At 56.0% G+C, this 21,358-nt stretch overlaps 1 protein-coding gene across 12 annotated transcripts in view; it reads left to right on the top strand.

Moving 5' to 3' along the window:
* Window positions 1–1,456: 1,456 nt before the first annotated feature.
* Window positions 1,457–21,358, top strand: part of ARHGEF7 (Rho guanine nucleotide exchange factor 7) — a 42,531-nt gene continuing 22,629 nt past the window's right edge. The window contains exons 1-2 of one of the 12 annotated variants that reach the window (XM_061570502.1): window positions 1,457–2,162; window positions 19,088–19,203. In XM_061570502.1, coding sequence (XP_061426486.1) covers window positions 2,018–2,162; window positions 19,088–19,203 — 261 coding nt within the window. In that variant the 5' untranslated portion in view covers window positions 1,457–2,017. Of the gene's footprint in view, window positions 2,163–4,644; window positions 4,681–15,338; window positions 15,618–15,935; window positions 15,964–16,630; window positions 16,834–19,084; window positions 19,204–21,358 lie in introns of those variants that run through there. The other 11 variants (XM_061570503.1, XM_061570501.1, XM_061570508.1 and 8 more) reach the window with 11 other exon arrangements.

Here is a 21,358-nt window from a genome sequence, read left to right as displayed (position 1 = left end):
CAACACTACATATGTATGTTTAATGTCTTTAGCACCGTACGTATCCAACCGTGCTAATCGGAGGTGCGGGGGCAGAACAAACTAAATCATACGCATCAAATGTGTAGCACTGTAGAATCTAGATTTTATAAATGTGTCACGTGTTGGAGGGATGTAGCATTGCATCAGTTCATCAATTTAAATACATTCTTAAACCCAAGATACCGTAGTATACTGTGCATGTAAACATTTATTTATTTTGATGTAAATACTGTGAATGAGCATTTGAATAAAATTGAGTTGCCAAATCTTTTAATGCATGCACTCACCAGGGAGAAGTTAATTGCCCCATGCCTAGTGTCTGGTAAGAATGAACATGTCATTCATTGGTCATGTGAGTGGTTGTGTTTTCTGCTGCAGGATGTTTGGAGAGTTGAAGGACCACAGCCCCGGGATCAACTGGTGGAATTTTCCTTTTCCGGAAGGACGCATGAACAGGGCGGAGTGGCAGACTCCTTCACAACTGTGCTCCTCGCAGAGAGTCAACTAGCGACTTTGCTCGAAAAGTTAAACGTTATACCCGTGTCCTCCATGAATCCACATTGATTGAGAACATGTCTTTGTGCAAATAAACGGTTGTAAATATCAAATGTTGTCGTTGTTGTCCTTGTACAATTGAACTTGCGAGACGTTTGGGCATGCTCAACGGACACGGGGTCACCTGCTGTCGTGTGTGGGAAATCTTCGTCACAGCCACGGATTGCCGAGGGGGTTGTAATTTCAGCTTGTCTCTGGAAGAGAGGTGCTACCCAGGGATGCAGTGGAGAGCCAAACTCAAGCCCTATAGACCAGATCCACACTAACGCTGGATCCCTATAGACCTGATCAGCACTAACTGCAGCCCTATAGATCAGAGGTAGCAAACGGCTTTTGATTCCTTAACCGTACTCGGCCGCATCAGGGTCGCAAATGGGTACCCGTACCCGGCCGTACCCTACCCGTACCCGGCTGGGTACGGGTATTGGGTACCTGATTGCGACCTCTGGGATAAAGCCATGTTGCAGGCACGGGTGGGTTGATTCTAGGAACTTGAATTGTGAGAAGAGACGTTGGGAAATGAGTGACAAACGGTTACTCACCAGTGACTCATGGTCTACCCGTACCCGGCCGCACCAAGGTCGCATATGGGTACCCGTACCCAGCCGGGTACGGGTATCGAGTACCCGGCTGCGACCTCTGCTATAGATCCGATCTGCACTCACGCTGGAGATTGCTTTAGAATCGACTCTTCTTGCGGCGCATGACCTGACCTGACGGTGTGAATGGCTGCTTGGTGATGGGGTAACTTGCTTGGTGACCACTATTGAGGTGTTAGGTGCCTGATAATTGGCTACTGTGTGATGCAGTCGCTATTTGCTGTGTGATTTATTGCATGATGAGTGGCTGGGTGATGGGGCAATGGTTACCATGTGATAAGTGTGACGGGTTGCTAGGGTAACAGTTGCAAGGTGTGGTAACTGGTTGCTATGTGATGGGTGACTGGTTACTACGTGATGGGTGACTGGTTGCTAAGTGATGGGTGACTGGTTGCTAGGTGATGAGTAACTGGTTGCTAGGTGATGGGTAACTCGTTGCTAGGTGATGGGTTGCTGATTACTACGTGATGGGTTGCTAGGTGATGGGTGACTAGTTACTATGTGATGGGTAACTGGTTGCTAGGTGATGGGTGACTGGTTGCTAGGTGATGAGTAACTGGTTGCTAAGTGATGGGTTGTTGGTTGCTAGGTGATGGGTTGCTGGTTGCTATGTGATGGGTTGCTGGTTGCTACGTGATAGGTTGCTGGTTGCTATGTGATGGGTGGCTGGTTACTATGTGATGGGTTGCTGGTTGCTATGTGATGGGTGGCTGGTTGCTAGGTGATGGGTGACTGGTTACTACGTGATTGGTTGCTAGGTGATGGGTGACTGGTTGCTAGGTGATGGGTGACTGGTTGCTAGGCGACAGGATAAGCGGCCATCACATGGCGCTGGAATGTGAATGTGGAGGACGCGAAATCGGAGCCGAGCGCGCGTGGGCGCCAGGAGGCGCCAGGAGGCGCGAATCTGTCGACAGCGAAACGGAATCAGACTGGCGTCCAGAGCTCGCGAACAACGGCGACTGCCGGGGAAGAGAGAGAGACGAGGTGAGGTGGGTGAGGGGAGGTGGGTGAGGGGAGACGAGGTGAGGTGAGGGGAGGTGGGTGAGGGGAGACGAGGGGAGGTGGGTGAGGGGAGGTGGGTGAGGGGAGACGAGGGGAGGTGGGTGAGGGGAGACGAGGTGAGGTGGGTGAGGGGAGGTGGGTGAGGGGAGACGAGGGGAGGTGGGTGAGGGGAGGTGGATGAGAGACGAGGTGAGGTGGGTGAGGGGAGGTGGGTGAGGAGAGACGAGGTGAGGTGGGTGAGGGGAGGTGGATGAGGAGAGACGAGGGGAGGTGGGTGAGGGGAGGTGGGTGAGGAGAGACGAGGTGAGGTGGGTGAGGGGAGGTGGGTGAGGAGAGACGAGGGGAGGTGGGTGAGGAGAGACGAGGTGAGGTGGGTGAGGGGAGGTGGGTGAGGAGAGACGAGGGGAGGTGGGTGAGGGGAGGTGGGTGAGGGGAGGTGGGTGAGGGGAGACGAGGGGAGGTGGGTGAGGGGAGGTGGGTGAGGGGAGGTGGGTGAGGGGAGACGAGGGGAGGTGGGTGAGGGGGTGGGTGAGGGGAGGTGGGTGAGGGGAGACGAGGGGAGGTGGGTGAGGGGAGACGAGGTGAGGTGGGTGGGGGAGGTGGGTGAGGGGAGACGAGGGGAGGTGGGTGAGGGGAGGTGGATGAGAGACGAGGTGAGGTGGGTGAGGGGAGGTGGATGAGGAGAGACGAGGGGAGGTGAGGTGAGGGGAGGTGGGTGAGGAAAGACGAGGTGAGGTGGGTGAGGGGAGACGAGGTGAGGTGAGGGGAGGTGGGTGAGGGGAGGTGGGTGAGGGGAGGGACGAGGGGAGGTGAGGGGAGGTGGGTGAGGGGAGGTGGGTGAGGGGAGGTGGGTGAGGGGAGACGAGGGGAGGTGGGTGAGGGGAGACGAGGGGAGGTGGGTGAGGGGAGGTGGGTGAGGGGAGACGAGGGGAGGTGGGTGAGGGGAGACGAGGGGAGGTGAGGGGAGGTGGGTGAGGGGAGGTGGGTGAGGGGAGGTGGGTGAGGCCAGGAGGGTGAGGCGAGGTGGGTGAGGGGAGGTGGGTGAGGGGAGGTGGGTGAGGGGAGACGAGGGGAGGTGAGGGGAGGTGGGTGAGGGGAGGTGGGTGAGGGGAGACGAGGGGAGGTGGGTGAGGGGAGGTGGGTGAGGGGAGGTGGGTGAGGGGAGGTGGGTGAGGGGAGACGAGGGGAGGTGGGTGAGGGGAGACGAGGGGAGGTGGGTGAGGGGAGGGGAGACGAGGGGAGGTGGGTGAGGGGAGGGGAGACGAGGGGAGGTGGGTGAGGGGAGGGGAGACGAGGGGAGGTGGGTGAGGGGAGGGGAGACGAGGGGAGGTGGGTGAGGGGAGGTGGGTGAGGGGAGGTGGGTGAGGGGAGACGAGGGGAGGTGGGTGAGGGGAGACGAGGGGAGGTGAGGGGAGGTGGGTGAGGGGAGGTGAGGTGAGGGGAGGTGGGTGAGGTGAGGGGAGACGAGGGGAGGTGGGTGAGGGGAGGTGGGTGAGGGGAGGGGAGACGAGGGGAGGTGGGTGAGGGGAGGTGGGTGAGGAGAGACGAGGGGAGGTGAGGGGAGGGGAGACGAGGGGAGGTGGGTGAGGGGAGGTGGGTGAGGGGAGACGAGGTGAGGGGAGGTGGGTGAGGGGAGACGAGGGGAGGTGGGTGAGGGGAGACGAGGGGAGGTGGGTGAGGGGAGGTGGGTGAGGAGAGACGAGGGGAGGTGGGTGAGGAGAGACGAGGGGAGGTGAGGGGAGGGGAGACGAGGGGAGGTGAGGTGAGGGGAGGTGGGTGAGGGGAGGTGGGTGAGGGGAGACGAGGGGAGGTGGGTGAGGGGAGACGAGGGGAGGTGGGTGAGGGGAGGTGGGTGAGGGGAGACGAGGGGAGGTGGGTGAGGGGAGGTGGGTGAGGGGAGACGAGGGGAGGTGGGTGAGGAGAGGTGGGTGAGGGGAGACGAGGGGAGGTGAGGAGAGACGAGGTGAGGGGAGGTGGGTGAGGAGAGACGAGGGGAGGTGGGTGAGGAGAGGAGAGACGAGGTGGGTGGGTGAGGAGAGGGGAGGTGGGTGAGGTGGGTGAGGAGAGACGAGGGGAGCAGTTACGAGGTGACGAGCAGAGAGATGAGGTGAGGACATTCGATAGGAAGAGACGAGGGTTGGTGGGAAGAGACGAGGGGAGGGAACAGGAGAGAGAAGAGGAAGGGGAGGAGATACGCGGTGACGAGGAGACGAAACGATGGGAGAGAACAGCGAAGAGGTGACGTGTAGAGAGGTGGGCAGGGGAAAGAAGAGGTGACAACGAGGTCGGGCATTGAGGAGGGGGAGAAGTGAGGAGGAGGAGGAGGGGAGAAGGTGACAAGAGGAACGGTGGCGAGTGTAGAAGAGGTGGCAGGTGGAGACGAGACGAGGTGTAGAGGGGAGACAACAGGGGGAGACGAGGTGGAGAGGGGACGAGGTGGAGAGGGGAGACAATAGAAATAACAAAACCGGGCCACGGAATCGCCTCTCGCCGGGTCCGGGTGAGCGACTTCATTCCCAACAACAACAACAACCCTCCCCCCCCTCTCTCTTCTCTCACCATCGTGCTGTCATCGCCATCACGACCCGAGCAAGATTACCACCACCACCACCATCATCACCATCATCATCACCATCATCATCACCATCATCATCACCACCATCATCATCACCACCATCATCATCATCATCACCATCATCATCACCATCATCATCATCACCATCATCATCACCATCATCATCACCACCATCATCATCACCACCATCATCATCATCACCATCATCATCACCATCATCATCACCACCATCATCATCACCACCATCATCATCATCACCATCATCATCACCATCATCATCACCATCATCATCACCACCATCATCATCACCACCATCATCATCATCATCACCATCATCACCATCATCACCATCACCACCACCATCATCATCACCATCATCACCATCATCACCATCACATCACCATCATCATCACCATCATCATCACCATCATCATCACCATCATCATCACCATCATCATCACCATCATCATCCCTCATCATCACACCATCATAATCATCATCACCACATCATCACCACACCATCATCTCATCATCATTCCCCCATCATCACCCACCACCATCATCACCACACACCACCACATCATCACCACATACACCTCATCATCACCACCATCATCACACCTCATCATCATCATCACCATCTCACCATCATCCCACCACCATCATCACCACCATCACCACCATCATCACCATCACCACATCATCATCATCATCACACCACCATCCTCATCATCACCCATCATCACCATCATCATCACCACCCATCATCACACCATCATCACCACCACATACCATAACACCATCATCATCATCACCACCATCACCACCACTCATCACCATCACAACCATCATCATCATCACCACCACCATCATCATCATCACCATCACCATCATCACCATCACCACCATCATCACCACCATCATCACCACATCACCACCACCTCATCACCACACCACCATCATCATCATCATCACCACCATCATCATCATCACCACCATCATCATCACCACCATCACCACCACCACCATCATCATCACCATCATCATCACCACCATCATCATCATCATCACCACCATCATCATCACCATCATCATCACCACCACCACCATCATCACCACCACCATCATCATCACCACCATCATCATCACCATCACCATCATCACCACCATCATCACCATCATCACCACCGTCACCACCATCACCACCGTCACCACCACCATCATCATCATCACCACCACCATCACCACCCTCTTCACTCTCGTCTGTGTCCCGTGTGGAAGTCGCTGCTTCATGCGGCACAGAGGCGGGCGTCGGTAGTAGATTCACTCCACGCACAGCGTTGGGGGGTTTTTAGTCTTTCTAGATTTGAAGCTTTCGTGGTTTGTTCGGTAAAGTCTTGTAGGTTAAAAGAAAACAAATTAAATCACGACGTTTCGGAGGCAACACAGAAGACTGGAGCTTGTGTTGCCTCCGAAACGTCGTGATTTAATAGTTTTTTTAGTCACTTCAAGATGTTTTATTGTTCATGTTTTTGTTTTTTGTTTGTTGCGGTTGCACGCGATTCAAGAGCCGAATGGCTCACAGGGCTCTCTACCTAATACATGAAACTGAAACTGAAAATCCCGCGTGTATCGGCGGCACCGCTCCCGTGTTGGTTCTATAGACTTTGCTGTAGATGCGATCGCAGGCAGACGGGAACGTGGCGGGTCTTGATCCTGGGCTTGAACAGGATGAAGGGGAGCCGACAGCACGGATGGCTTGGGGAAGGGAGCAGAGGAGAACGTGCGACCTCCCACTGAGCGAAGGGTGATCGGGGGAACGGGTGGAGAGTGCGTGGAGGGGAGTGAGGTGAGGGAGAGGGCTGGGAGAGTGCGTGGAGTAGAGTGAGGGGAGAGGGCTGGGAGGGTGCGTGGAGGGGAGTGAGGTGAGGGGAGAGGGCTGGGAGAGTGCGTGGAGGGGAGTGAGGGGAGAGGGCTGGGAGGGTGCGTGGAGGGGAGTGAGGGGAGAGGGCTGGGAGAATGCGTGGAGGGGAGTGAGGGGAGAGTGCTGGGAGGGTGCGTGGAGGGGAGTGAGGGGAGAGGGCTGGGAGGGTGCGTGGAGGGGAGTGAGGGGAGAGGGCTGGGAGGGTGCGTGGAGTAGAGTGAGGGGAGAGGGCCTGGGAGGGTGCGTGGAGTAGAGTGAGGGGAGAGGGCTGGGAGGGTGCGTGGAGGGGAGTGAGGGGAGAGGGCTGGGAGGGTGCGTGGAGGGGATGTGAGGGGAGAGGGCTGGGAGGGTGCGTGGAGGGGAGTGAGGGGAGAGGGCTGGGAGGGTGCGTGGAGGGGAGTGAGGGGAGAGGGCTGGGAGAGTGCGTGGAGGGGAGTGAGGGGGAGAGGGCTGGGAGGGTGCGTGGAGGGGAGTGAGGTGAGGGGAGAGGGCTGGGAGGTGCGTGGAGGGGAGTGAGGGGAGAGGCTGGGAGGTGCGTGGAGGGGCGTGAGGGGAGAGGGCTGGGAGGGTGCGTGGAGGGGAGTGAGGGAGAGGGGCTGGGAGGGTGTGTGGAGGGGAGTGAGGGGAGAGGGCTGGGAGGGTGCGTGGAGGGGAGTGAGGGGAGAGGGCTGGGAGGGTGCGTGGAGGGGAGTGAGGGGAGAGGGCTGGGAGGGTGTGTGGAGGGGAGTGAGGGGAGAGGGCTGGGAGGGTGCGTGGAGGGGAGTGAGGGGAGAGGGCTGGGAGAGTGCGTGGAGGGGAGTGAGGGGAGAGGGCTGGGAGTGCGTGGAGTAGAGTGAGGGGAGAGGGCTGGGAGGGTGCGTGGAGGGGAGTGAGGGGAGAGGGCGTGGAGTGGAGTGAGGGGAGAGGGCTGGGAGAGTGCGTGGAGGGGAGTGAGGGGAGAGGGCTGGGAGGGTGCGTGGAGTGGAGTGAGGGGAGAGGGCTGGGAGGGTGCGTGGAGTGTAGTGAGGGGAGAGGGCTGGGAGAGTGCGTGGAGTAGAGTGAGGGGAGAGGGCTGGGAGGGTGCGTGGAGGGGAGTGAGGGGAGTGGGGGGAGAGTGCGTGGAGTAGAGTGAGGGGAGAGGGTGGGAGGGTGCGTGGAGTAGAGTGAGGGGAGAGGGCTGGGAGGGTGCGTGGAGGGTGCGGGGAGGGGAGTGAGGGAGAGAGGGCTGGGAGGGGAGGAGAGGAGAGGGCTGGGAGAGTGCGTAAAGGGGAGTGAGAGGAGAGGGCTGGGAGAGTGCGTGGAGGGGAGTGAGGGGAGTGGGCGGAGGAGTGCGTGGAGGGGAGGAGAGGAGAGGGTGGGAGAGTGCGTGGAGGGGAGTGAGGGGAGGGGGGGGGAGAGTGCGTGGAGGGAGTGAGGGAGAGGGCTGGGAGGGTGCGTGGAGGGGAGTGAGGGGAGAGGGCTGGGAGAGTGCGTGGAGGGGAGTGAGGGGAGAGGGCTGGGAGTGCGTGGAGTAGAGTGAGAGGAGGGGGGGAGGTGCGTGGAGGGTGAGGGAGAGTGAGGGGAGAGTGCGTGGAGTGGAGTGAGGGGAGAGGGCTGGGAGAGTGCGTGGAGGGGAGTGAGGGGAGAGGGCTGGGAGGGTGCGTGGAGGGGAGTGAGGGGAGAGTGCGTGGAGTGGAGTGAGGGGAGAGGGCTGGGAGGGTGCGTGGAGTGGAGTGAGGGGAGAGGGCTGGGAGGGTGCGTGGAGTGTAGTGAGGGGAGAGGGCTGGGAGAGTGCGTGGAGTAGAGTGAGGGGAGAGGGCTGGGAGGGTGCGTGGAGGGGAGTGAGGGGAGTGGGCTGGGAGAGTGCGTGGAGTAGAGTGAGGGGAGAGGGCTGGGAGGGTGCGTGGAGGGGAGTGAGGGGAGTGGGCTGGGAGAGTGCGTGGAGTAGAGTGAGGGGAGAGGGCTGGGAGGGTGCGTGGAGTAGAGTGAGGGGAGAGGGCTGGGAGGGTGCGTGGAGTAAAGTGAGTGGAGAGGGCTGGGAGGGTGCGTGGAGGGGAGTGAGAGGAGAGGGCTGGGAGAGTGCGTGGAGTAGAGTGAGGGGAGTGGGCTGGGAGAGTGCGTGGAGGGGAGTGAGTGGAGAGGGCTGGGAGGGTGCGTGGAGTAAAGTGAGTGGAGAGGGCTGGGAGGGTGCGTGGAGGGGAGTGAGTGGAGAGGGCTGGGAGAGTGCGTGGAGTAGAGTGAGGGGAGTGGGCTGGGAGAGTGCGTTGAAGGGAGTGAGTGGAGAGGGCTGGGAGGGTGCGTGGAGGGGAGTGAGGGGAGAGTGCGTGGAGGGGAGTGAGAGGAGAGGGCTGGGAGAGTGCGTGGAGTAGAGTGAGGGGAGTGGGCTGGGAGAGTGCGTGGAGTAGAGTGAGGGGAGTGGGCTGGGAGGGTGCTTGGAGGAGAGTGAGGGGAGAGTGCGTGGAGGGGAGTGAGAGGAGAGGGCTGAGAGAGTGCGTGGAGGGGAGTGAGAGGAGAGGGCTGGGAGAGTGCGTGGAGGGGAGTGAGGGGAGTGGGCTGGGAGGGTGCTTTGAGGGGAATGAGGGGAGAGTGCGTGGAGGGGAGTGAGAGGAGAGGGCTGAGAGAGTGCGTGGAGGGGAGTGAGGGGAGAGGGCTGGGAGAGTGCGTGGAGTAGAGTGAGAGGAGAGGGCTGGGAGAGTGCGTGGAGGGGAGTGAGGGGAGAGGGCTGGGAGGGTGCGTGGAGGGGAGTGAGGGGAGAGGGCTGGGAGAGTGCGTGGAGTAGAGTGAGGGGAGAGGGCTGGGAGAGTGCGTGGAGGGGAGTGAGGGGAGAGGGCTGGGAGAGTGCGTGGAGGAGAGTGAGAGGAGAGGGCTGGGAGAGTGCGTGGAGTAGAGTGAGGGGAGAGGGCTGGGAGGGTGCGTGGAGGGGAATGAGGGGAGAGGGCTGGGAGAGTGCGTGGAGGGGAGTGAGGGGAGAGGGCTGGGAGGGTGCGTGGAGTGGAGTGAGGGGAGAGGGCTGGGAGGGTGCGTGGAGGGGAGTGAGGGGAGAGGGCTGGGAGGGTGCGTGGAGGGGAGTGAGGGGAGAGGGCTGGGAGGGTGCGTGGAGGGGAGTGAGGGGAGAGGGCTGGGAGGGTGCGTGGAGGGGAGTGAGGGGAGAGGGCTGGGAGGGTGCGTGGAGGGGAGTGAGAGGAGAGGGCTGGGAGAGTGCGTGGAGGGGAGTGAGAGGAGAGGGCTGGGAGAGTGCGTGGAGGGGAGTGAGAGGAGAGGGCTGGGAGAGTGCGTGGAGGGGAGTGAGAGGAGAGGGCTGGGAGGGTGCGTGGAGGGGAGTGAGGGGAGAGGGCTGGGAGGGTGCGTGGAGGGGAGTGAGGGGAGAGGGCTGGGAGAGTGCGTGGAGGGGAGTGAGGGGAGAGGGCTGGGAGGGTGCGTGGAGGGGAGTGAGGGGAGAGGGCTGGGAGGGTGCGTGGAGGGGAGTGAGAGGAGTGGGCTGGGAGGGGAGTGTAGGGAGAGGGCTGGGAGAGTGTGTGGAGTAGAGTGAGGGGAGAGGGCTGGGAGGGTGCGTGGAGGGGAGTGAGGGGAGAGGGCTGGGAGGGTGCGTGGAGGGGAGTGAGGGGAGAGGGCTGGGAGGGTGCGTGGAGGGGAGTGAGGGGAGAGGCTGGGAGGGTGTGAGTGGAGAGGCTGGGATAGTGCGTGGAGAAGAGTGAGGGGAGAGGGCTGGGAGGGTGCGTGCGTTGGGTTACGTGCAATTCCGAGAATGCTCTGCCAACCTTCCTTTGCGGGCACCTGAAGGCAATGCCTGCACCGACATGCCCCCCCTGCCCTTCCCCTGCCCTCCCTGCCCCATTGTACGGTTATATGACTGGCATTGCCAGCCGTGGGAAGAAGAGGGACGTGGGTATCTGATGGGATGCAGTATTATTGGATTTAGATGGCGGATGAATGAAAGCGAGGCCCCATCTCAAGGCACTGCGCATATACAGCGGGTGTATTTATTATTGAGGGGAAGGCAGCCCAGCCATAGGCGGAGGAGACTTCTAAGAGAGAAGTGGATGACTAAGTGGGCTTTACCTGGTAAGATAAAAAATTGTTTAGTTTTACAGTATTTGTATATTTTTAAGTTATTTGTTGACCTTTCCTATACTTTGCACGCCTATCGTGTTTGTGTTTTGCTTGTTGTAATGTTCTGACATGGGTGGAAAAGAGCTTTCTAGCTCATCGGATTCCTCCTGCAGAATAAATACATTGATTGTGATTCTGAACTAGGAAGGTCTTGAGCCTGGACATGGGCAGAGAGTCAATTGCACGGACTGCTGGGGGAAGAAGAATGAGCGACCTGCCACTGGCCAAAGATTAAAGGCTTCAAAATAAAATCATGGGTGTCTGGAGTGGAGAGTACTTGCAGGGGAGTATAGTGAGATGAAAGGGGAGAGGGTCCCCTATTTAGGAAGGGGGGCTCCACTGATTGTAACAACTACCGGAGCATCTCCCTCCTAAATGTGTGCCAAGAAAGGTCCTGGAACGGATTATTCAACATCACCGTGCTAGGCGGCACACTGAGGAGAGGCTTGCGAATCCCCAACTTGTCTACAGACCGGGGCAGTTTTGCGCATATGCCATATTCTCTCAATCTGCTACATCAGAGATGTAAGGAATTATCAACTGTGCCTATTTATCTGCTTCATTCAACTGGTCAATGCCCATAATGCCATTAATACGCCTAGCCTGGGTTATTATTCATGCTTTAATGATCCCTGACCCTCTGCTCACAATCATGAATGACCCTCATGCTGGTAGCTAGGCCTTGACAAAGCTGCAATGGCCTGGAGTCATTTCCTGTTCACCTTGGATAAGTGCAACAGAGATGTCATTTGGTCCCTACACTTAATTATTTTTTACATAGTTTGAATAACTGTCTTTGGCTGTATCCGAGGAATATTCGTCTGGTACAGATACAATGGGAGGCCAATTTATGCTCGGGTGCAGTGAAGGGATTGCTTGCTTTTGGTCAACCATGTTATGTATACTGCTGACGTGTTCACTCTGAAGAGTCTAGTGCTGAACCTGGAGCATGCTACTAAGAGATGAAGCTTTATCAGCAGCCCCACCAAAACAAAGACAATTGCCTGGGTATTTTATGTCATCAAATATTATACCCCCTTAAACTCCCCATGAGTTATGGGGCAGTTGTGGAGAGAGTGGAGAATTTTCCATAGTTGGGCAGTGTGCATATGACCAGCCGGTTTACCATCGGAGGTTTCATTGCGAATCAGTTGAGCAGCATTATGCTTTCATTAGCTGTGCAACGCTGTGGGGAAGCTACCTGGCCTTTCACTCCATACAAAGCTCTGCATCTTCTCGGCCAGGTGTGTCGTCCCTTCTCCACGCTTGTGAAACGTGGACCCATTTATAGGAACATCTGAGCCAGTTTGAAACATTCAATTAATCAGTCTAAGATTTCTAATGTGCCATATTCAACAGAAAGCTGATACAGATGCTGGCTGCCTACTGTCTGTCCCTCGAGTAATCAGGCTGGATTGTGTGAGAAGCTCACAGATCCTCGAAAGAAATAGACATAGTCCCCTCAGTGAGCTCCTCCAGCAAGTGAGGCTGCGTTGGCCAGGTCATGTAGCTCAAATACCCAGCCACCGAATTCCCAAGCAGACGGGGTATGGGCTATAGAGGAAATGTGTTTATGTGGAACAGGAGCATGTTATTTAACTTGCCAAATACTGTTAACAGCAGTGTCAGATTGGAAGGATGCTCGTGAAGGACTCTGCTGGCCAGTTGGAGACACTCGCCCTCCAACACTCGCCCTCCATCAATAGCGGAGAGCGGAGGATTGACACAACAATGCACAGGGTATCGGGCGGATAAAACACAGCAAGTTGACACAGTGGGGAGAACAGGTGGTGCATATGCCAGTCATCTCAGCCAGTTAACCTGTAACTACTAGGTCTGACCTGTCACCTCCTGTCAGAAGGTTTTCTACAATTCATGTGGTCTCAAAGTGCATCAAGCCTGGCATCAGCGCAATGGTGACATCACCGCCACTTCGCGAATGGCGGCTGTTGTTTAGGTAGGAGGGTGTGTGGAGGGGAGTAGAGTCAGATGAGAGGTAGCAGAATGCGTGGAGGGGAGTAGCGAGAGATGAGAGGGGATCGTTAGGTATTGACGAGGACCAGAGCACGAAAATACTTGTTCTGTGTACCTACCTGTTCATGATGCCATTCACTGTAAATAACTTTTCCTCTTTACATTTTTTAGTTTTCCAACCGTGATGAGTGGGGGATGTATGTACTGTATGTATGTTGGACTTCTTTCACACCGTACGTAGCCAACCGTGATAATCGGAGGTGCGGGGTTCTTGCGGTCAGTGCAAATCCATGACGTTCGGATGCTTTATGGGGATGTGCAGTATTTCACAGTGTGTTTAGGCTTAAAATGTATAAGTAATCCCTTGCAAAGGAAGACAGCTGTGGTTTCTCACATGGTGATAATAACAACGTGTATGTTCTTGGTAACGCAGATGGTAACTGGAAGCAGTGGTAACTGCCAGAGGTGAGATGGTGAGCAGCGCACTCCCTCCTCGCGTACACACACACGCGCGTGTGCACCCAGGCAGTATACTCACAGCGATGCCTCCGTGCACACACGAATCACACCTCCGATTTGCCCGGTTGGCTATGTACGGTGCGAAAGAAGTTCATCGTACATACAGACTCGTGTGCTTGGCTCGTGCGCGCTGCTACATTCGGCTGCCAAGGCTTCGGAGCGAAGCACGTCCCTGACATGACATCATCACTGTGTGACTACTGATTGTATTTTAGATTCGATGAATGGGGTTGCTGTTGCTTCACCAAATGCCAGAGGCGCACACTGAATTTCCCAACGCGCTCTGCTTGCGGTTGCCGTTTTCTCACCAGTGATGTTTATATATGCAACCAGGTACTCGTTTACGGCTTCGATGTCTCAGCGGAGGCTCAAAACCGGTTCAGATATCCTTAACTGATGTTGGCCGTGGCCGGGAATCGAACTCGGGTCGCTAACCATTTTTGAGCAGTCGCCGTTTCACACACACGGACACACGGACACTCTTGCAGGTGGTAGTTGCTTCCCAGCAAAGGCACGCTTCTCCTGATTAGCAACAGGCCAGCTGCCGAACAGCCACCAGCCTCCACAGTATAGTACCACTGAGATCAGGCCGCTATGGCCATGTGTGCGGCGACACAGACTGATGGTGGTAGTGGCATGCTTTTGCATTGGGACTTTCCACGGCCGAGGGTGTTTTCACATCTGCAGTCAAGACACACACTTGCATGCCCCTAAACTCATGAGATCTCAGAAGCCAAGGAATAATGAGCCTGGTTAATTCGTAGATAGACTCCCTGGGAATACCAGGTGGTCCAGGAGGTGGTCGTATACAACAGTGGATTGTTACATCTAAAAGCTTTGCTATGCAGCGCGGTATTAGCACAGTCACAGTAGGTGCCGGGGGGTGACGGGCAATGTGGGCAGATGTGGTGATGGAAAGCCCTTAGGCCAGTCTTGTGCAGCTGTTTTACCATCAGCCTTATTATCGCACTTGTTTACCCAGGAAAGCCTCGCTGGATCTCAAGACTTCTTCAGGAGGGTCCTTCCAAGTTGGGAGCATTGTTGCAGTGTGTGTAATGCCAATGAGTAATCTGCAGTGTAATTTTTAAGCATTATTAAAATCTATTGCATGTTTTTTTCCGCTGCGGTTGGAAATTAAGCGAACCCGGACGGAAACCCCATGCAGAACAGGGGGGAGGCATAAAAATGTCGTGCAGAAAGGCGCCCGAGTCGGGAATCGAACCGAGGGCCTTCTTGTTTGTGAGGCGAAAGTGCTATGACTGCGCCGCCACCCTCCCGCTGTCATTTTATAATTTAATAGAATCACACCCTGGTGATCGTTATGTCAATCACAGCAGTCCACGGTGTGTTAGCTGGCTCTTTCTTGGAGTCGTATATTTCGGATTGTTTTGGCCGCTTTCTCTTGTGTTAGACTTGAGTCTAGGTTTAGAATTGGGGGTTGAGGCAGGGTCTGAATGGACATTTTTTATGTTCTGGACTGAGGTGACTGTACAAGTCATGAACATGTTTGAAAGAGCATTACTCTTTGTCTAAGCAGGGTTATACAGTATTTACCATAATTTGAAAGGATGAAATCCCCTGCCTACGATTTCACACATTATCACATTTGCACAATGTGTCTTAGCGAGTGCGATATTAATGTGATCCATCACAGGCGCTCTATTTATTACGGACTATCACGTTGTGCAGCAGCGTCCGCATGGAAGGAAGGTGACAATTACGGCAGTATTCGTCTCTCGCTGACTTATCGCCTGGAGGAGGCTGCCTTCTCCGCTGGGGCGTATGATGTCGACTCCGATCAACCCTCCTAGGCGGTCAGGCGACTCGGTGATATCATTGGTCATCGCTAACAATGCAGTGCCCCCTTAGGTGGCGGTAATATGTGTGCCGACATTAAGCGGTTCAGGTGCCACCTCGGTTGTACACGCGTGGACACAGAGCAGGCCTGAGTGCGTTGAGCCTGACTTGCTGCCCCACAGGCACAGAGACGTGGACAGAGGAGTGCTGGGTTGTGAGCGAGCAAGCAGGGAGGCTGGGTGAGCGGCTCTTGTGTTGAAATGTCACGCGCTTCCGTTTGGCTGCCCCCACCGCGGTGAGCGGAGCATGCTAATTCTCTTCCGTGGCACCGGACCTCACAGGCATCGTCTCCTGGGTTCATTTAAATGTGATGCAGGGTCTGCTGCATGCATCCACCTGGACTGTGGTCGTGAATGCTGGACGCCGTTTCAATTCAAGTTGCCAATTCGTGCATTGGTTTGGTCCGGCATTTATTTAGCGGCAGATACTGCGCAGGCTTCCAGAGAGAATAGCGCTCGCGTGCGAAAACCCGGCATCCCCTACACGTCACCACGAGCGGTGCAGGAGCACCCGAGAAGAAGTGGGTTATCCGAGGCTGTATCGACAGCGCGCGCGCGCACACACACACACCCCGTGCCGTGACCGGAATGCGTAATCATTGTTTTCCGTACACAGTGCTCGCTCGCTGTCGCGTTTATTTCTATGCCGCGTCTCGGGAACGCTCTGCCCGCCGCTTGCTCGCTCTGCACACGGCGCTTCCTGCATAGCAGCAGCAGCTTTGTCCGCATTCCCGGCCGCCTGTCGCCTGCCCGGGCAGCGTGAGCGCTGCAGCTCCCGCCGCCCCTGTTGCCTGCATCTCCGGATCGGCCAGCGGACTTGGCACTCGTCCATCGGCTTCACAGTGCCTGTTTTGTGCAGGTCGGGTGGTGAGCTCGGGCAAGCACACTGTGCTCTTGTGAGACGATGGTAATTTGTGTAATGTTCATCACGGAAGAATGCAACGTGTGTAATTCGTGCAGCAGAATGCGTTTCGTGTGCAGCGTTCGATGGGTGCAGTGCCAAGGATTCGATCCGCGTTAACTCCTGAAATGTAATATTTGCGAGCCAAGATTGAATGTGAAATCGCCATGGTTCTCTGGGTACGCTTCCAGGGCTTAATTGGTGCTGCGTGTCAGGGGGTCGCGGCGTGCGTCCAGCCCTTGTTTAATTGGCCACGTGCAGTTTGAGGTGCGTCGTGTAACAGTGTCAATCCCCGCTCGTCGTCCTCGCCCGTTCGAGTCGTGGAGCAGGTGGGGGCGATGCCTATTTCACTCATGTTATTGCCTCGGTAAGCCGGTGCTGCTGTGGCCTCAGTGTGGCTTCCCCTCGTGCAGGGATTTCGCCGTGCGTCACGCTCCGGTACCGACGATGTGCATGCAGGTGCCGAGGCAGCCTGGCCCTCGTCCTCTCTGACGCTCGGTCGTGGTCCTGTGATGATGCTGCAAGTGGCAGTTGCGTCACACCCGGGCTTAATGAATGGCGTGAGGGCCCCCTCGCTGAGCGTGCACGCGCGTCGCGGGCGCTCACCTAACCCTATGGATCTGGCTCAAGCCCAGGTCTGCCTGGCAGGGAGCCAAGCTCCATTACACCTAATGGGGCATAACTATCCTGAGTTCGTGCTAGAGCCGGTCGAGCGGGTTACATCCCCACCACGCCCGTGCTCGCTCGCTCGCTCACTCACTCGCTCCACACCCTCGCAAGCATGGATGACGGGCGGCAGACGAGGAGCGCTAAACTAAAGTCGCACAAGTCACTTGGTATGGCCCCCTTCTCCCCGCGCGTCTCTCTTGGCTGTGGGCTCGGAACCCAGCCCAGGTACCAGTCGGTGGCGACGGCCGGAGGGACGCGGTGGTGCCGATCGTTTGGGAGGACGCTGGCCCAAGAGGTCGCCGCCTCGTTCCCCCGTGTCTTGTCGCCGCGTTTACTTCGGGTGTCATCGTGACAGCGCCAGTGTCCGGCCAGAAAACCCCACGGTAGAGTTCATTTTTTAAAGCCGTTCTCGTTTTAAACAGCTCCAGAGCGTGTCCACACCTGGAACCATTTTGTTGTCATTGGTGGTTTGCAAGTGTGAAAATTTAGTTCATGACGAACACGATTTTAAACCAACGTTATTAAGGAAGTAAAAATGTGACGCAACCTGGAAATTTCTTTCCACCTTCTCTAGCCGGGGGAATTTGTTATTTGAGGTAGGTATTGTGGGTGCTATGGGTGCTGTTCTACTCGAGTTATGGTGTGTGGATGTAGGGACACGTGCTTTGGGTTTGGTTGTGTTGGTGTGTGTGTGTGGGTAGGGACGTGGTTGGGTCTCGGTTGTGTTGGTGTGTGTGGGTGTAGGGACTCGTGGTTGGGGTTCGGTTGTGTTGGTGTGTGTGGGTGTAGGGACTCGTGGTTGGGGTTCGGTTGTGTTGGTGTGTGTGTGGGTAGGGACCCGTGGTTGGGTCTCGGTTGTGTTGGTGTGTGTGGGTGTAGGGACTCGTGGTTGGGTCTCGGTTGTGTTGGTGTGTGTATGTGAGTAGGGACGTGGTTGGGTCTCGGTTGTGTTAGTGTGTGTGGGTATAGGGACTCGTGGTTGGGTCTCGGTTGTGTTGGTGTGTGTGGGTGTAGGGACTCGTGGTTAGGTCTCGGTTGTGTTGGTGTGTGTGGGTGTAGGGACTCGTGGTTGGGTCTCGGTTGTGTTGGTGTGTGGGTAGGGACGTGGTTGGGTTTCGGTTGTGTTGGTGTGTGTGGGTGTAGGGACTCGTGGTTGGGGTTCGGTTGTGTTGGTGTGTGTGGGTGTAGGGACTCGTGGTTTGGTCCCGGTTGTGTTGGTGTGTGTGTGGGTAGGGACTCGTGGTTTGGTCCCGGTTGTGTTGGTGTGTGGGTACAGAGACACGTGGTTGGGGTTCAGTTGTGTTGGTGCTTGTGGGTATAGGGCCAGTTGTAGTGTGGATGCTGGGGTTGTCGTTCCGGGCTACGATTAGAGTGGACAGGCATTCAGGACGCTTGGGGTCAGTGCCCGGTGCCAACCACGTTACTTGCGAGCGGCTTCGCCTCTGCGATTGCGAGAAGTGGGAGCTGAGAGCTGCGTTGACGTTGCTGCCCTCACCGTGTCACCCCGTGTGGCTCCCACCCAGACCTTCACCTCGTGTCTCATCCCAGTGTAGCTGAGATCCAGTCTGGGGTAGCAGGGAGGTATCTATCTTCTTTTGCCACTTTCTTTTCTCGTGCACAGGAAAGCCACAGAATCACTCTCGTTGTGTCTCGGCGTGCCATGTAAACAGTTGTTTGGCTGCTGAGTGTCATTTACACATTTCACTTTCAAGATTCATATTCACTTGTATTGGGGGGTGACATGGCTGAGCGGGCGCGCGTTTGCCGCTTGCTGCAGAGCTTCGCGGTTCGCATGGCAGGCCGTCCAGGTTAGTAGTGGTGGTATTTACTGTAAAGCACTCCCCCCCCCCCCGGCCAACTGCTTCACGGATATTAAAGATCCCGGAGTCACGGCACAACCTGCTGAAATTTGAAAACTTGCATGCAAATTACTCGATTGGGAATGGCAATCGTCATCACTTGGCAGGACCCTCGCGAAAAAGAATCATGAGACTTAGCACGCCGTAAATAAGCACAATAGTTAAGAATGATGACAACTATTCCCAGAATGGTGAGTCTGTGTACTTGCGAGTGATGTGAGCTGCTCGTTTGGTGAGCGAAGCCAGGCGTGCCCGTGTGGCCACACCTGGCAAAGCCTGAGTGCGCACTGCGTGCCAGCGCCCCTTGGCTTTGCCGACAACTTCCTCATTCAGCAATGTTCCATTTTTAGATCGACAGTTTTGCATCATAAAGGGAAGTGTGGCACCTGAATATTTTCTTTCCTCGGGAGAAGCTACAAGCCGAGCGCCGCCTGCGCAGTGGAGCGTCCGCTGCGGAGTGGACTCTCCCTTGTGCGCCGTGCCGCCTAGTCGTTTCCTCGCGATGCCGACGTCTGTGGGAAGTGCGGGGCTGTGATCGTTGCCATGCTCTGTCCTCCAGCAGGAGCAGCGGCGAGGGCGAGCTGGGCCGTGCGAAGGGTGAGCGCACGCCGAGACGCAGCAGCTGCCACAACCCAGACGCCCGCCACCACCGCACCCTTGTCTCACCACCAACATTTGGTCAGTGTCAACCACAGCACCGCCACTCTCTCAGTGCCAACCACAGCACCACCACTCAGTGTCAACCACAGCACCACCACTCAGTGTCAACCACAGCACCACCACTCACTCAGTGTCAACCACAACACCACCACTCACTCAGTGTCAACCACAGCACCACCCTTCAGTGTCAACCACAGCACCACCACTCAGTGTCAACCACAGCACCACCACTCTCTCAGTGGGAACCACAACACCACCACTCACTCAGTGTCAACCACAGCACCACCACTCACTCAGTGTCAACCACAACACCACCACTCTCAGTGACAACCACAGCACCACCACTCAGTGTCAACCACAGCACCACCACTCTCTCAGTGACAACCACAACACCACCACTCTCTCAGTGTCAACCACAGCACCACCACTCTCTCAGTGTCAACCACAGCACCACCACTCTCTCAGTTACAACCACAACACCACCACTCTCTCAGTGGGAACCACAGCACCACCACTCTCTCAGTATCAACCACAGCACCACCACTCTCTCAGTGTCAACCACAGCACCACCACTCTCTCAGTTACAACCACAGCACCACCACTCTCTCAGTGGGAACCACAACACCACCACTCTCTCAGTGACAACGACAACACCACCACTCAGTGTCAACCACAGCACCACCACTCTCAGTGACAACCACAGCACCACCACTCAGTGTCAACCACAACACCACCACTCTCAGTGACAACCACAGCACCACCACTCAGTGTCAACCACAGCACCACCACTCAGTGTCAACCACAGCACCACCACTCAGTGACAACCACAACACCACCACTCTCTCAGTGGGAACCACAACACCACCACTCTCTCAGTGTCAACCACAACACCACCACTCTCTCAGTGACAACCACAACACCACCACTCGGTGTCAACCACAGCACCACCACTCTCTCAGTGACAACCACAACACCACCACTCTCTCAGTGACAACCACAACACCACCACTCAGTGTCAACCACAGCACCACCACTCTCTCAGTGACAACCACAACACCACCACTCTCTCAGTAACAACCACAGCACCACCACTCAGTGACAACCACAGCACTACCACTCTCTCAGTGACAACCACAACACTCTTCTTGGTTCTTTCGGTAAAGTCACGTAGAAGGGAAGTAATAAAATAATAAAAATAAAACATAATAAAACAATTCTCACGACGTTTCGGCCACAACGCAAGCAGCCGTCCTCAGGCGAAGAATGAAGAACCACCAAGCTTCTTCGCCTGAGGACGGCTGCTTGCGTTGTGGCCGAAACGTCGTGAGAATTGTTTTATTATGTTTTATTTTTATTATTTTATTACTTCCCTTCTACGTGACTTTACCGAAAGAACCAAGAAGATGAATCCCTGCAGTCACGAAAGCTTTAAATCGAAATTTAACCACAACACTACCACTCTCTCAGTGACAACCACAACACCACCATTCTCTCAGTGACAACCACAACACCACCACTCTCTCAGTGACAACCACAACACCACCACTCTCTCAGTGGGAACCACAACACCACCATCACTCTGCAGGTGTGACCTGCAACACAATCACGCTACTTCTTGTTAACCACCATTACTCATATTGTGGCCGGGCTGAGACTCTTAACTCTCCGCACTTGAGTATCCAGCTTTCTCATGGCCGGCTGCTCGGATTTGATCTCAGCCAGTGCCAGCTCTATCCCTCTTCATTCTGAACCGCCCTACCACCCCCACTGGTGGTGAGTTTTTGAATGTATGATGCTCGTACATCACTGACGCTGCAGACCCCAAGATATTTCGATAACGTACAATAACGTTCAACATTTGGGTTTTATTCATCATCTAGAAGCAACAGCAAAGGTTGATGATGGGCTTCGATATAAATCCTTGCTTGCTGGATTAGATAATGCATGGAGGAGATTGCTTTGGGGGGGGGAGTGCGTGGAGGGGAGTAGACTTATTTTCATCATTATTATTTCTACGCTTGTTTATCTAGCAAAGCCTCACTTGAGTTTTGAGACTGAATGAGGGTACTGCTAAGTTTTTCAAGGTTTGGGGGGGTGTCAATTTCCATGCGTTTTCCACTTAAGTCATTTGCTAGTAATTTTCAAGTTTGAACCGTGACACCGACGCACAGTG

Source organism: Lethenteron reissneri, chromosome 45, assembly GCF_015708825.2.
Source record: "Lethenteron reissneri isolate LAM-NWPU_2019-01 chromosome 45, ASM1570882v1, whole genome shotgun sequence".
In the NCBI taxonomy this organism is placed as follows: domain Eukaryota; kingdom Metazoa; phylum Chordata; class Hyperoartia; order Petromyzontiformes; family Petromyzontidae; genus Lethenteron; species Lethenteron reissneri.
This window is presented reverse-complemented; position numbering and strand designations above follow the sequence as displayed.